The 12,879-nt window shown below is 33.2% G+C and overlaps 2 protein-coding genes across 2 annotated transcripts; one reads left to right on the plus strand and one right to left on the minus strand.

Annotated features, from left to right (window-relative positions):
* Positions 1–979: 979 nt before the first annotated feature.
* LOC116777532 (T-cell acute lymphocytic leukemia protein 1 homolog) lies at positions 980–5,013 on the plus strand. The gene is made up of 6 exons (XM_032671140.2): positions 980–1,032; positions 1,121–1,296; positions 1,380–1,500; positions 2,527–2,647; positions 2,951–3,041; positions 3,685–5,013. Exons 1-6 carry the CDS (start codon positions 980–982, stop codon positions 3,801–3,803), a joined length of 681 nt encoding a protein of 226 aa, XP_032527031.1. The 3' UTR covers positions 3,804–5,013.
* A 155-nt stretch (positions 5,014–5,168) lies between these two features.
* LOC116777531 (palmitoyltransferase ZDHHC16) lies at positions 5,169–12,612 on the minus strand. The gene is made up of 5 exons (XM_032671138.2): positions 12,292–12,612; positions 10,818–10,965; positions 10,558–10,749; positions 10,053–10,308; positions 5,169–9,944 (listed from the first exon to the last, which is right to left on the minus strand). Exons 1-5 carry the CDS (start codon positions 12,342–12,344, stop codon positions 9,442–9,444), a joined length of 1,152 nt encoding a protein of 383 aa, XP_032527029.2. The 5' UTR covers positions 12,345–12,612; the 3' UTR covers positions 5,169–9,441.
* Between the last annotated feature and the right edge of the window lie 267 nt (positions 12,613–12,879).

A 12,879-nucleotide genomic window follows, 5' to 3' on the forward strand; every position in this document is an offset into this window, starting at 1 on the left:
TATATACTTGAGCACTTTATAATATATTAAACATGCTTCCCGAAGCATATAATCACTACTACTTTTGTAAACTACTTACGAGTGAACTTCTTTTTTAAAGATTCAATATATGATAAATTAAATTTATTGATGATCGTATGTACCTAGACTGAGACTGAGATTAATATAATATAAAAGAAAAATTGCGCGGTTGTTACTCCTAACAAGAGGCTCTTAAACGCAGAACTTGCATTTTATAACAACTGTCAAGAACAGTCTGTCTCCCCAATCAGGGAGACGAGTTCGTATCGATCCTCTTCAGGTCGTTCTAAATCGTGACTTGATGTTCTAAATGGTTCTAAATTGTGACTTATTGTTCTAAACTGCGACTTGTTGTTCTAAGTCGTTCTAAATTGTGACTTGTTGTTGTGACTGCACGCATAAAATAAAGTCAGATATATTTACACATTAGTGGTTCAGTTTATGAAAGAAACGGCAAAAATATTATTTTTATAATTAAATATATATTTTTTTAATGTTCTACCATATTTATATTTAAAACGTTAACCGACGTCTTCTTTTATTTTATTCATTTTTTATGATTCAAAGATATTTCAATGAAAGCAAATACTGATTGTATTTTAACAACCCGAAAACCAAAGACCTGATATAAAAATACAGTTTAACCCCCTTTTCCTCGACCTACCCAAGCCCCTCCAATCGCCGTCCCGATATTTGATAGCTCCGCCCAACCAGGGATGCTGAATGTTCACAAGGAACACAATCTAAATGTAATGTCACCCAAAAGCGAACTTTATTTATACCGTTGTATGGTATATAACTTATAGCCGTCCGTGGGTGGTGCAAATACACACCCTCAACGACTTTTCCGCAAAATGGCCACCCCTAACGGTATAAAATTATATCTCTTAACCGGCCAACTGTCAGTCCACTTTAAACGCTATAAGTGCCAGGAACTTTATCAAAAACTTCAGTTACAATGTCAGGTGCTAGAACTCAGATGGCGGACTCGTCCACATCTCCGCCCGTATGGTAAACTGAATGAGATTTATAATATAACGTGTATTAATTAGTGAATAGATCGTGTATTAATTATCTAAAAATAATATTATCAATTCAGTGAAAACCGTCGAATAGATTATTCTGGGCTGAAGTTTACTTACGGCGACGGCTCTGACGACGAGGGTTCCTCGTTGACATCTGAACTGCCATCGTGTGTGTACGCCGCAGCGAGAAGTCGCCTGCAACTGCCCTTGGCCGCTTATGTTCATCAGCACACAAGACAACTGCATTCAGGTGTGATATTATAATAACTATTTGCTACCTACTATTTTTTCGCTAATAATGTATTCCCTTATTGAAATGGCGTGTTCGTTCAGATGCTCTAATGGAACCGTCCCCGGAGCCCGAGTATCAATGCGCGGGGTCACCGTACCGGGTCCAGCGCGCCGCCGCCAACGTCCGTGAGAGACGCCGCATGCTGAGGTCCGGACCCAATGGGTACCACATTTCATTGCTTGTGTCTATAACCTAAAGTATCCATGGCTTGTATACCGCATGTTGTATTTCTGCATTGGCATTTTTATATTTTAGATCTTCATTATTTAATTTCTATACCCTCTAAAATCTTTTTGCATTGCGAAAATTTAATATACATATTATTAATTGGAAAACAATGTTTAAATATATATTTAAGGCATTGCATTAAATATCACAGTATATTATTATAAAAATATTTATCTCAGCCATTTCGCAAAAAATATTATTTATTAAACAGTGTTATTTTTATGAACAAGAAATTGATTGATGATTTCAATTTGACGATGAGGTTTTCACATTTTGCTACGGTTTCGAAATTAAATGATGATATTAAATCATCGCGTCATAATGAGGGCTGGTGACGGCGCTCCGGGCTTATTGACGGACCTGTCTTTATTACTGATTTATATACTTTATTTATCGTTCGTATTAAAATCATTTTCCTACATCGTGTGATCTGTACGTTTCCAGTAAATTAATTTACAGACGCGTACATAAATAGTTTTCTACTTACAACAAAGCTACTAGTAATAAAATAATTTTCTAAGTTATAAGTAGAACGTTTTCAATAGTTTTAAATGCGTTATTCAGATCATAAAAGTTATAAACTACAAATTGTTTTCATGAAGACTCTTGTAGGCGAGTAAAGTAAATCTCAGCAAGTCTTTTAGAAGCTAATAAAAAACTAAACTTTACCGACTAAATTAAAGCCTGTATAATTTCTTGTTATCATAAACTCATAACTATAAAGCTGATTTTATAAGAATACACTTTAATAAACATAGATTTTTCACGTGTTGGAATTAAGTAATAAAACTGTGGTCGAATCGATTGCACGGACGCGATACGGGACCAAAAGCAGACTATGAAGTTTGTATGAAACAATTTAACCGATATGTTGTGTAATTAATTAATTCAATATGCCTGTAAATTATAAATGCCTGTAAACAGCACTACTAAAACGTGTGTATGGTGTTCTAACTTTAGCAGTATAAACTCGGCGTTCGACGAATTGCGTGTCCACGTACCAACATTTCCTTATGAGAAGAGACTCAGTAAGATTGACACCCTTCGACTGGCCATCGCTTACATTGCACTGCTGAGAGAGGTAATATATAAGTCAGAATTTGATAGCTAGTATTTCAAACAGTATTGAATCTAATAAATTTTGTTATCAATGCCTTTAATCGATAAAAAATATCACATTGTCTTTATTCTATTCAATACTATGAGTGATTTGTATTTATTTTATTACAATACAGCCATCATTATATATCAAACATTGTAAATAAATTTTGTTACGATTGACACGAAAACTTCAATACTCTTTGTAATACATCAGCTATACCTATAAAATTCAATTTTTTGTAAAGGAAAACAAAGTAAATTCCAATAATCGTATCAAACGTAGGTGTTGGACGCTGATTACGATCCACTTACGTACGTGGAGAAGTGTCTGCGAGGTGAAATCAAAGCTGATCGAGCTCATTGGAACACCAGCGGTAAGAGCTTGTTGTGATACAGACGATAATTACGGTTTTTTTAATCAAACTTCATACGTTGTTGGTATTTATTTATCTCTCATCGAACATGATGTTTTGAAAATGAGGTTAAATTGAGGTTAATATCTCCGTTGGATACCAAAGATGTTGTGACGCTGTTTCGAAACCATAATACCTATATTTTAGCTTTGATTTTTTTCAAATCAATATATGATTGCAAATAATATTTAAATAATAATCACAGAATGACAGATGAATATCTTAAGAAAAAAAAGTAATACCTACGTATTGTTTTAATTACGAAATTATTTTCTCTAAAATTTCAAGCTATAAGAAGTTTAGCGATTATATAAGTAATTAATATAAAATATATATTACTGTGAATATACTTAAAAGTTATTTTTTTGTCAGACTAAATTCATTATTACTTTAACAGTCACACAATCTATTTGCAAAATATATATTTTATTGCAAATTATTTTTGTTCTGAAATTGTTGTTACCTATGCGAGTTTCATTAATTTAGATGAAATGGAACCGCTTGCTTTCTGTTAGTAAGTTACTAATAAATGTTTTGATGTTGTAACTTTGACGAAAATGAAGCGTTAATATTTCACTTTTATTAATCAATGAATTCTGTTTAGATTTAACTGCCCGGCTGTCATGGATAAACTGGGAGAATCTGGGGGTGAATCCTCAGAGACGAAGCGTTCTAACAACTCTTGCTCTCAGCTCGGATAACCTGCAATACCCTCACAATTAACATAGAAAAAAACTCAAAGCATTCCAATAAGGGCTTTTTAATCGCGCTTAAGAATAGGTTATAATGGAACCTCGACAAATATAAACGTTAATTAGTTAGATTATGGTATCGAGTAGATTTAGAAATATAGGTATGTAATATAAAAATCAGTACAAAAATAAACTTAATGCAATAACAGTCCGAAGACTGCATCGCCTTAATACACTGCCTATATGATGCTGAAAACGTTGTAAGGAATTGTTAAGGAAAATTATTGGAATGGGTTTTAAAATAAGAGAAATCCTCACAAAAGATCGTGAGTCGTGACCTCGCTGTTTATGGTACTAATGGCGATTAAATAATAACTAACATGCCTGCAACTTTTTTAAGTACATATACGATATTGATAGTAGTTTGTAGAGAAGAAATAGTTATTATAAGGCCTTGTCCAGAGGCAGATTTTGAGCGAAACGTCTTCTGTACTTATAGCTAAGGTAAGTAAACTAAACGCATCGTTCGAGGATCTAAAGAAATGAAATTTCAGCGACGTTTTTACAATTCAATGATGATAATAATATCTAATTAAAATTAAATGTAAAAAAGCTAAAGAGATTGACATTAGATTTGCCATTTTGGGCAAGGGCTTAGCTATGTTCTATTAATGTAAGCTAAATAGACGTCTACTAGTGTGCTGCGTGAACAGCGGATTATAATAATCAAGACCATCTCTTATGGGTACGAATATGCTCTGCCTAGCACAACCAGACAGGGTTAAACTAACAAGTCTTCCTTCATTCACACAATATATATAGAAACTTACAAAATCAATTAAACGTGTAAACATATAACCTCTATGCAGCTTCCTTAAAATTTCGCTCTAGTAATATCAAATAATCATACGATTTCTCATACTTAAATCGCTGTAATTTTAAATGTACTTATGAATTTGATTAAAACAATCTAGAAATTAGATTCTATTGAAAACTAAGTTGGTTAAAAGAAGCAATAAACGATAATAATGGCATAAACACTAGTTATAGAAATGCATACTTTAGTGACATTAATTAAGACATGACTAAATGTATTTTTTTTTTTTTTTTAAATATGTAACTTTGTATTCTGGTCATATTTCTAAGCGAATGGTGCAATATAGATTAAGTGTTTGTTATGTAATTATCAATTAGATGACAGTGAAAATTATTTAATTTTTGATTTCTAGCTATCTGCTTACTGCGAGGAATTAAAAAAAATAAAACTGTTGAGTGTTCATTCAATTCGTCTCTTTTTTCTGAAACTTCTATGAAACGTTATACAAGACCTTATGTGGTGCATTTTGTGATTGATAAAAAAAAATACGAAGGTAGTTAACAACAAAAAGAAACAATATTTCTTAATAAAATACATTTATTTAGAAAACAGTCAAAATAAAGAACATTGTACAAAAAAAAGCATTATCTGCATTAGCGAAATTTCTGAAGGTAAGTTCTTCTGAACACTACCTATAGCTTCGTAATTTGCAAAAAAAAAATTTTCCTTGGCTGGTAATCATAAATTCTTAGAAATATGCATCTTTATATTTTAAACGAATTACTGTGTCATGATTACTAAACAAAAATTATTATATCTTACTATTAAACTATCTATTATAAATTATTTTATAAGTGATTTAGAGGAATGTCAATATTAGCGCGTACTCTATAAAATTTTACTATATTTTTATAATCTATTTGCTATACATGTTTGATGTACAACATAAATAATAAGAAATAATATCGGCAAGGACGAATTAAAATAAGCCCAAGCTGAGGAAAACCCCTAACAAGGTTGTAGACATCCTTATAAATATTATATCCATTAAAGATTTCGTAATAACGTACGAAGTATAAGTTTATGATACACATGTATAAAATACAAACAAAAAAAAAATCCAAAATGCAAAGGATAGTTGAGCGGTGTAAAAAAAAAGTATGAACACTAATAGTTGTCACATTTCATACAAAGCGATTTCAATTTACTTACTTAGTTTATATTAATTTAATTTACCTCATTCATAAACCGACGTTAATATTACAATTTGAAAAATTCATGGATAAAACACTGTAACCGTTCCGCACATAATGTGAGAGTACAAAATAAGAGTAAGCATACAGAATAGGATAATTTTAAATGAAAGGTCAGCGGGTTTCGGAGTAAGGCTGATACGTGTAATTAGATTTACTTGGTCAATTGTGTTGGAACGGATTTCACACCGGTTTTACTATGTAGGTGTCGATAGCATCTTACAAATACTTAACTTAGAAATGCAAGGAAAAAAAGACTTAAAGTTTAACTCGTTTTTTTTTTGCCAATACAAACATTTATATTTCTGTAATGTAGAAACGACAAATGAAAAACTACTGGATTGTAACCTGTTAGGATAGGTTAGCTAACCTTTGGCGTCGGGACGTGACGACCCCATCGCCCACCGGGTAACCGGTGCAATCACGGGGGGGAGGACCTTGACCTCCTTGTGGGGTCTTAGTCCGGGCTAGGGGGAGCCTTGAGAGGAGGGTTGGACAAGACTCGGCGGACCAACCTGGGCTAACATAAAGCTGGCATTCGGCTCCCTGCTATGCCAGTCTCCTATATAAGGTCGGTCGTCCACCGCCTTGCCGCGTTCGACCCTGTGCTTTGTCTAGTGGTCTCCGGCCACTGGCGGCGTAGCAACACCCGGTCATCCCTATGCCGATACAGAAAGGCGGGTTCGGTCGCAGACTGGGGACAGTTCATGGGGTCGCCTCAGGAATCCAACATCGCCGGGCGGTTTCCGTGGCTGTCAGTTAGGGGTAGGAGAGGGAAGTAGATGGCCTGAGATCCTCACTCGGAGTGCGGTGTTGGGGCGTGCTTCGTTTGAATGGATTCGGCAAACGGACTAGCGGAGGGCTAGCTAGGAGGCCTTCCGTGGCTGTCTTGGGGGGAGTGGTTCACGCTGAATGCGGTGATGAGAAACTCAGGCCTCTTCGGAGGTCTGGGTCGCTTGATGGTCGGTTTCCACTCTGTCTGCCGTCGGGCGCTTTGCGCTCGGCAGTGGGTATCCAACCGACCGCGTGGGCTTGGGTGGAAGCTGTAAGGGGTTAACCCTCTCGCGATTAAGCAAGCCTGCCAGGCGAGGGGACGCCGTGAGGTGGCCGTGCGCGGCCTGCCGCCGGATCGTCGCAGACGTATGCTTTGTGCGATTCCCGTGACGATCCACTGGGCGGGGAATGAGAGTAACCGCTGGTGTTTTAGTGGGTAGCATGGGCCCTTAGGGCTCGTGAATCCCACAAAACCACCTCTGTGTCCCCTAGACAGAGGGGTAGATATAAAACCTTTCACCGCGTTAACAAAAAAAAAGGTTAGCTAACCTAATCCTTATTAAAGATTTGAATTATGAAGTTATACAAATTTTCTTTCATTTCTTTCATTACTTTACTTAATTATTAAACAAAAATAAGACAAAGCATTTTGAAAACTCATCCTTATTTGACATTTAGTTAAAACTAATTAAATATACTTTAATGGTATTTTTTGAAACACATGTATAGTTCTACTTACCAAATCTACAATGAACTTAGTTCTTATTAATCTTTGTATCGAGTAAAATAATGTTCTATATCGAGACTAGTCTAACATTAAATTCCACAATAAAATACGTGGAGAAAATTTTTATCCTTAATATGGTAATGATTTAAATTACAGTTAAATTAAAAATATATTTCTGACTAGTTACAAATTTACTTAAAATGTTATTAGATACAAAATTCTTGTATCAAAATTACTATCTAGGAGATTATACTAATTTTCTGCTGTTTAATAAACAGTTTCAAAGCTATCACCCGAGTTATTTTTTCTATCTATGAACGACGTGTTGCTATGAAGACGACCACAGAGTCGTTTTTTCTGCATTGATTCAACTTTCATTTTGGCAAAAACTATCAGAAAGAAAAATAAAATCAAAGCCTCAGAGCAGATTTTGAAAAGGAGAAAAGTGAATCTTTTCCAGCCCTATACAATGTGTAAAGTTAGTACAATCACTCCAAAAAGCCTTCGCTTAAAATAGATGCAAGAAAATGCGACGTAGCGGTAAAGCGTAGGATTTTTTTGCTTAAAATTTGTAGATTACGGCTGAATTAGTTCTAAAAGCCTGTGAAGAGCAAGACATTATTATACGTTGGGAAATTAAATATACACAGGTATGTCTTAACATGGAATATTCTCGATTTATGTGGTCAATTCATTTCATAGATCTTTCATTTGATTGCAAAACAAACGAAAAAATCTGCATTCTCAGATCATCTATAACAGCCTTTCCCAAAGTCGATGATAACGCCCCCTTGTTGGCGCTAAAGAGGAGCATTAAGAGACCCAGAAAATAATGGGGCGTTGTGTAGAGGCCTAAATGATTTGAAATTTAGCTAGGATTTGTTATAGTGGTTTTTCTGTAGTTGAAAAAATGGGGGCGCTAAAAAATAATTTGTTCTCAAAGTGAGCAGTCAATAAAATAAGTTTTGAATCACTGATCTAAAACCTTTAAGCCTATGAAAAATCAGGGAGGTCTTGAGTGCTCTATCGTAGGTATAATATAAAATACTTTGATAAATTGGTCGACATGGCGCCCAACTGTGGTATTCAATGTTCCTCTTCATGTCCCTGCTTCTGAGGTTTGCCTTGGCAGTAAAAATCTGTTACATTAAAAGTACTTTCGATACTAAAGTATTGGCACCACATTTAAACGCCATGTATAGTGTGTGAAGCGTAAGCTAGGCTTTGCATTTGTGTGAGTGCACACAGGTGTGCCAAATTTGTGCGTGCCACGTGATTTTCTAGGTTTGAACCGGTTGATACTGCTTTTACTCCGCCTAGCACCTTCATCACTTCAACCTTTGTACTGGTAGCAGAGTGACGTTGTTTAGTGCTTAATATTTAGTTTTTGTATTCTATCTATTCCTGAAAGGAATTCTAACACAAATAAACGAAGCATACTTAAACCTTTAAATAACTAATAAAAAGTAAAAGAAATTTTGTGTAAATTTTGTAGTTATTTAAAAGAAACACGTATATATTTTTTTTAACATTTTGATTTCATAAATTAGTCTATTTTTCTTCACATAATATTTACACCTGGCCTCTAACAAGCTTTGATTATTTTATTTTAAATCTAGAATAGCTCTCCCGCTTATGTTATGTACCTAGTTAAAAAAAAAAAATTCAAATCCAAAAAGTTTTTTTGTCTGACTCTACTTTTACTTTCACTCACACAAATGCAAAGCTCAGCTTAAACCTCGCGGACAATAGCATGTGTCGTTATATATAATAACCAAGAGAAAACATTTTCTCCCATAAATATATGAAAGAATCAAAATTTTTTCATATTTTTGACAGATACTGGAATGTAACGGTTACATAATTGTAAGATTTCTGACCAAATGAAATGATTACATTTAATGTTACTATTTTTTTCTTAAAATTGAAATTTTATCAAAATATATTAAAAATTCAGTCCACTCTTTGTTGCAAATAAACTTAATTTGTTACAAATTATTCATTTCCTTATACTTATTGCGTACATTAAAAGAGCAATGCCACAAGTCCTAGAAAAAATGAGTAACAGTACCTAAATAACCTTTTGCATAAGATGTATTCAGGGCCAATCTTCTAAGGAATTGTGTATGGTGTGCCACGTAAGCCCAGTACCCGTGGGTGCATGACTCGATGGCAACAAAACATGTCTCCATAATTTCCTACCTTGAGTCAAACCAAGAAACAACTTCCAATTCTTCTTCCTCCCAAAATTGTATGGATTAATGAATTTATTTTTATGTGTCCTTCTGAGCCTATCATTTATATGAGCTTCTATGCTAGTTTCGCCTCTGCTAATGTTCTTCCCGTGCATAACGACTAGTGCACCAAGGGCAAACAACACCGACAAACATATCATCGCCATGAACATAACTGCTTTCCTCTTCAATGAGTTAGCTGTTATCCTCTGAGCCTCGGTTATAACTGGAGTCGGAAGAATATGGTTGCGAGGGAAATTCACAGAATCATATTCGGCAATAACTTGGACTGGGACCAATACTCCGCTCTGGTTCATGCGAACTGGATGGCCGATGAGATCTGGATCATTTTCAGATATTAAACCACCTGAAGCAGAACATTTATCGTTTTTAAGAATACTAAAAGTATTAATTGATATTAATTAAATTAAATTACCAAATATATTAGGAAAAACAAACATTACATAGCACTCACCCGTATCATTCACCCAAAGGACTTGATAGCCCAAATCAATACCAGCCACAATCAAGAACGTTACGCCCATCACCATATATACCATGTATAAATAAAAATATCTTGCATTGTAGAAGCCCACGCAGTTATTTAGCCAGGGACAGTGATGATCCATCCCAAGAATGCAGCGGTCGCACACTGAACAGTGATGGGTTCTGGGAGGCTTCGGAGATATACACTTCTTGCATATACTCGCAGCTTCTGATATTAAAGAACCCTAAAACACATAGAATATACACCACGAAACTTTGTTAAGTAAAATATTAAATTAATACGTAAGTACAGTTAACATAAGCATTTAAATAAAAAAAATATATTGAAATTCAGTACTTATTAAGTATCATATATGTCATATTAATGCAATTGAATATTAAGATTATTTTAATAAAAAACATATATAGAAAAAATATTTCTTTTCTTTTCTTTTGGTGTGTATAATTTCACAATATAAGAATGGTACACATACATGAGGTGCGTATCCAGGTGAGGTTTTCACTCCCATATAGTAATGAAAGATAATATTGAGCAGAATCCAGTTTCCAAATATAACTAAAGCAATTGTCACACTTTGGCTCTTCTCCCACCAATACGGCAGTCCCACCCAGTAAGCGATGAACACCACTGCGCTAGTAAGTATACTCACACAAAATACAAATACCTACAACACATTAACCTCTTAGATTATTTTATTAAATATCAAAAGAAAGAAATCACATAAATGCGTACCCTTCCTAAGTATCCCGCAAAGTTATCGACAAACCAAAAAACTGGTTCCAAAAGGCAATCTATTGCGTAGCTCTGACTCATGTGCGTGTTGTATGTTAAAACGTGAAATGTTAGTAATGCTTGGGCAAACTTCCATATTATGTATGCTCTGAAATGAAAAGTTACTAGTCAAGGATCTATATGACATTCATACAAATTTAAAAACATGTTCATTAAAAAAAAAAATTCATAGGTTTGAAGTTTAAATGAGTAAGGGTTGTCAATAATTAAAAATCAGTAACCCATAAATGATATTTAAGTATGTTTTTGACGAACTATTAAAATAATTCAAATCAATTTATCTGTCTTTATAAAATATTTAAATCACAACTGTACAAAAATTTGCCGACCAAATACAACTCTATTTTGAATTCTTAATCTTTAACATTGCAAATCACTTTTTTTATCTCATTAAATCAAATACACTAAGTAGTTTATCTTTTAACAATTTGTATAATATAATACAGGCTCTTAGTCTATTTATTAAGTTATTTTTCGAACCCAAGCAATGTTTTTGGAAAATTTTGTTGATCTTTGTATCTAATCCGATTAATGAGTCCTCGAATGCTAATTTAAAATTAACTGGTTTAATAGATATGTGTAATAGAAATTCAATTTTGGTTACGCAAAGTGAAATATGTTGTACAATTCATATTATGTACATGCTAAGTCCTAACAGACGGGATTATTTATATACTAAAATCAAAATCATTTTAAATTCTGAACTCACTAGACAAATTTGCCTGAATATAAATTCTTGACTTAATAATCATTAACCTCACTAATATTTCTTTATAACCTCGCTAAAATTTAACTAAAAATACTTTATCTTTAATAATAGTCTATGAGGCAGCATGGCTGGACTACAAATACATGTAATTTCATAATATCATAATATAAGATCAGTCATCATTTCATCATTTCATAATATAAGATCAGTCTTATTCACCTTTTCTTTGGATTTTTTTAAGTCAAACCAGTCATAGCCATATTGACCACAGGATAATAGCAAATACAAATACTACAAATATCATTAATGCTGATATTATTATTACCATGTTCAATACTCTTTCCGAGATTGGGAGTGTTTCCCGTCTTTCATTTCAACATTCATACTCCACTGTGTAACGAGTAATGATAAAAATGTTTTGTATTTTACTTCATAATGCAAAAATGAGGCAAGGGCACTAGAATACATGTTCTTAATTTACTGGTTTTAGTTCAGATATGGTTACAGTTTTAATACACTGGTTTTATTATTTTCTTCAAATGCTACAATGTACACTAACTTTTTTTACAATTTATAGTGTTTTAATTATTTTAGTTATTTAGACCACTAGTGTTTAAGTATAGACAACCAAGAAATTATATTTTTGCTTTTGTTTGTTATGAATTAAAATTCTTAATTGATATAAATATTTCTAGTCACACTTACTTGATGTTTCCAAAAAGTCCCCTCCATTGAAAACGCCATTGTAAAACTACCATTTTTCAAATATACTACTTATGATTGTTCATATAAATAAAATATAGACTTTGTTAATTCCTCATCGACATAAAGGTATATTATACGACTTCGTCATATTTTAAGTTAAATAAAAAAAACTACTATATTGCATTTATTCATTAGTGGCATCTTATAATTCCTTAAAGCGAATTATAATTTTTCAATTAAAGTACCCAACAGACAAATTTATAATTTATATAATTACATACAAAATATAAATAAAACAACTCTTTGACAGAGGTGTGAACTCTGACAACTGAAACTACCGAAAAACATGACATTATTATTTTTTTGACAAATGACAGTATCTGGAGTAATATTGGGTAAAGATTTTAGCAAACTAACAAAAGGTGGTCTTTACAAATAAGTGCTTTTAAATACTTAATTTAATAATTACTCTTAAAGACTGTTTTATGCATTTTTTTTATTACCTTTATAAAAAAAATAAAAACCATGTTAGTTTTGTTGATAATAAACTGAGAAAAATAGAAAGAGAGTAAATAAGTCGTAAGTCTC

This window comes from Danaus plexippus, chromosome Z, assembly GCF_018135715.1.
Source record: "Danaus plexippus chromosome Z, MEX_DaPlex, whole genome shotgun sequence".
In the NCBI taxonomy this organism is placed as follows: Eukaryota; Metazoa; Arthropoda; class Insecta; order Lepidoptera; family Nymphalidae; genus Danaus; species Danaus plexippus.

Excerpts from the sequence above, each read along its gene's own strand:
- LOC116777531 (XM_032671138.2), bottom strand. The coding sequence starts at position 12,344 with ATGGTAGTTTTACAATGGCGTTTTCAATGGAGGGGACTTTTTGGAAAC. Across the intron at positions 10,750-10,817 it reads TTGCGGGATACTTAGGAAGG|GTATTTGTATTTTGTGTGAG; the intron begins GTACGCATTTAT and ends AATGTGTTGTAG. Across the intron at positions 10,309-10,557 it reads CACCTGGATACGCACCTCAT|GGTTCTTTAATATCAGAAGC; the intron begins GTATGTGTACCA and ends TATGTGTTTTAG.
- LOC116777532 (XM_032671140.2), top strand. The coding sequence starts at position 980 with ATGTCAGGTGCTAGAACTCAGATGGCGGACTCGTCCACATCTCCGCCC. Across the intron at positions 1,033-1,120 it reads TCCACATCTCCGCCCGTATG|TGAAAACCGTCGAATAGATT; the intron begins GTAAACTGAATG and ends TTATCAATTCAG. Across the intron at positions 1,501-2,526 it reads CTGAGGTCCGGACCCAATGG|CAGTATAAACTCGGCGTTCG; the intron begins GTACCACATTTC and ends TTCTAACTTTAG.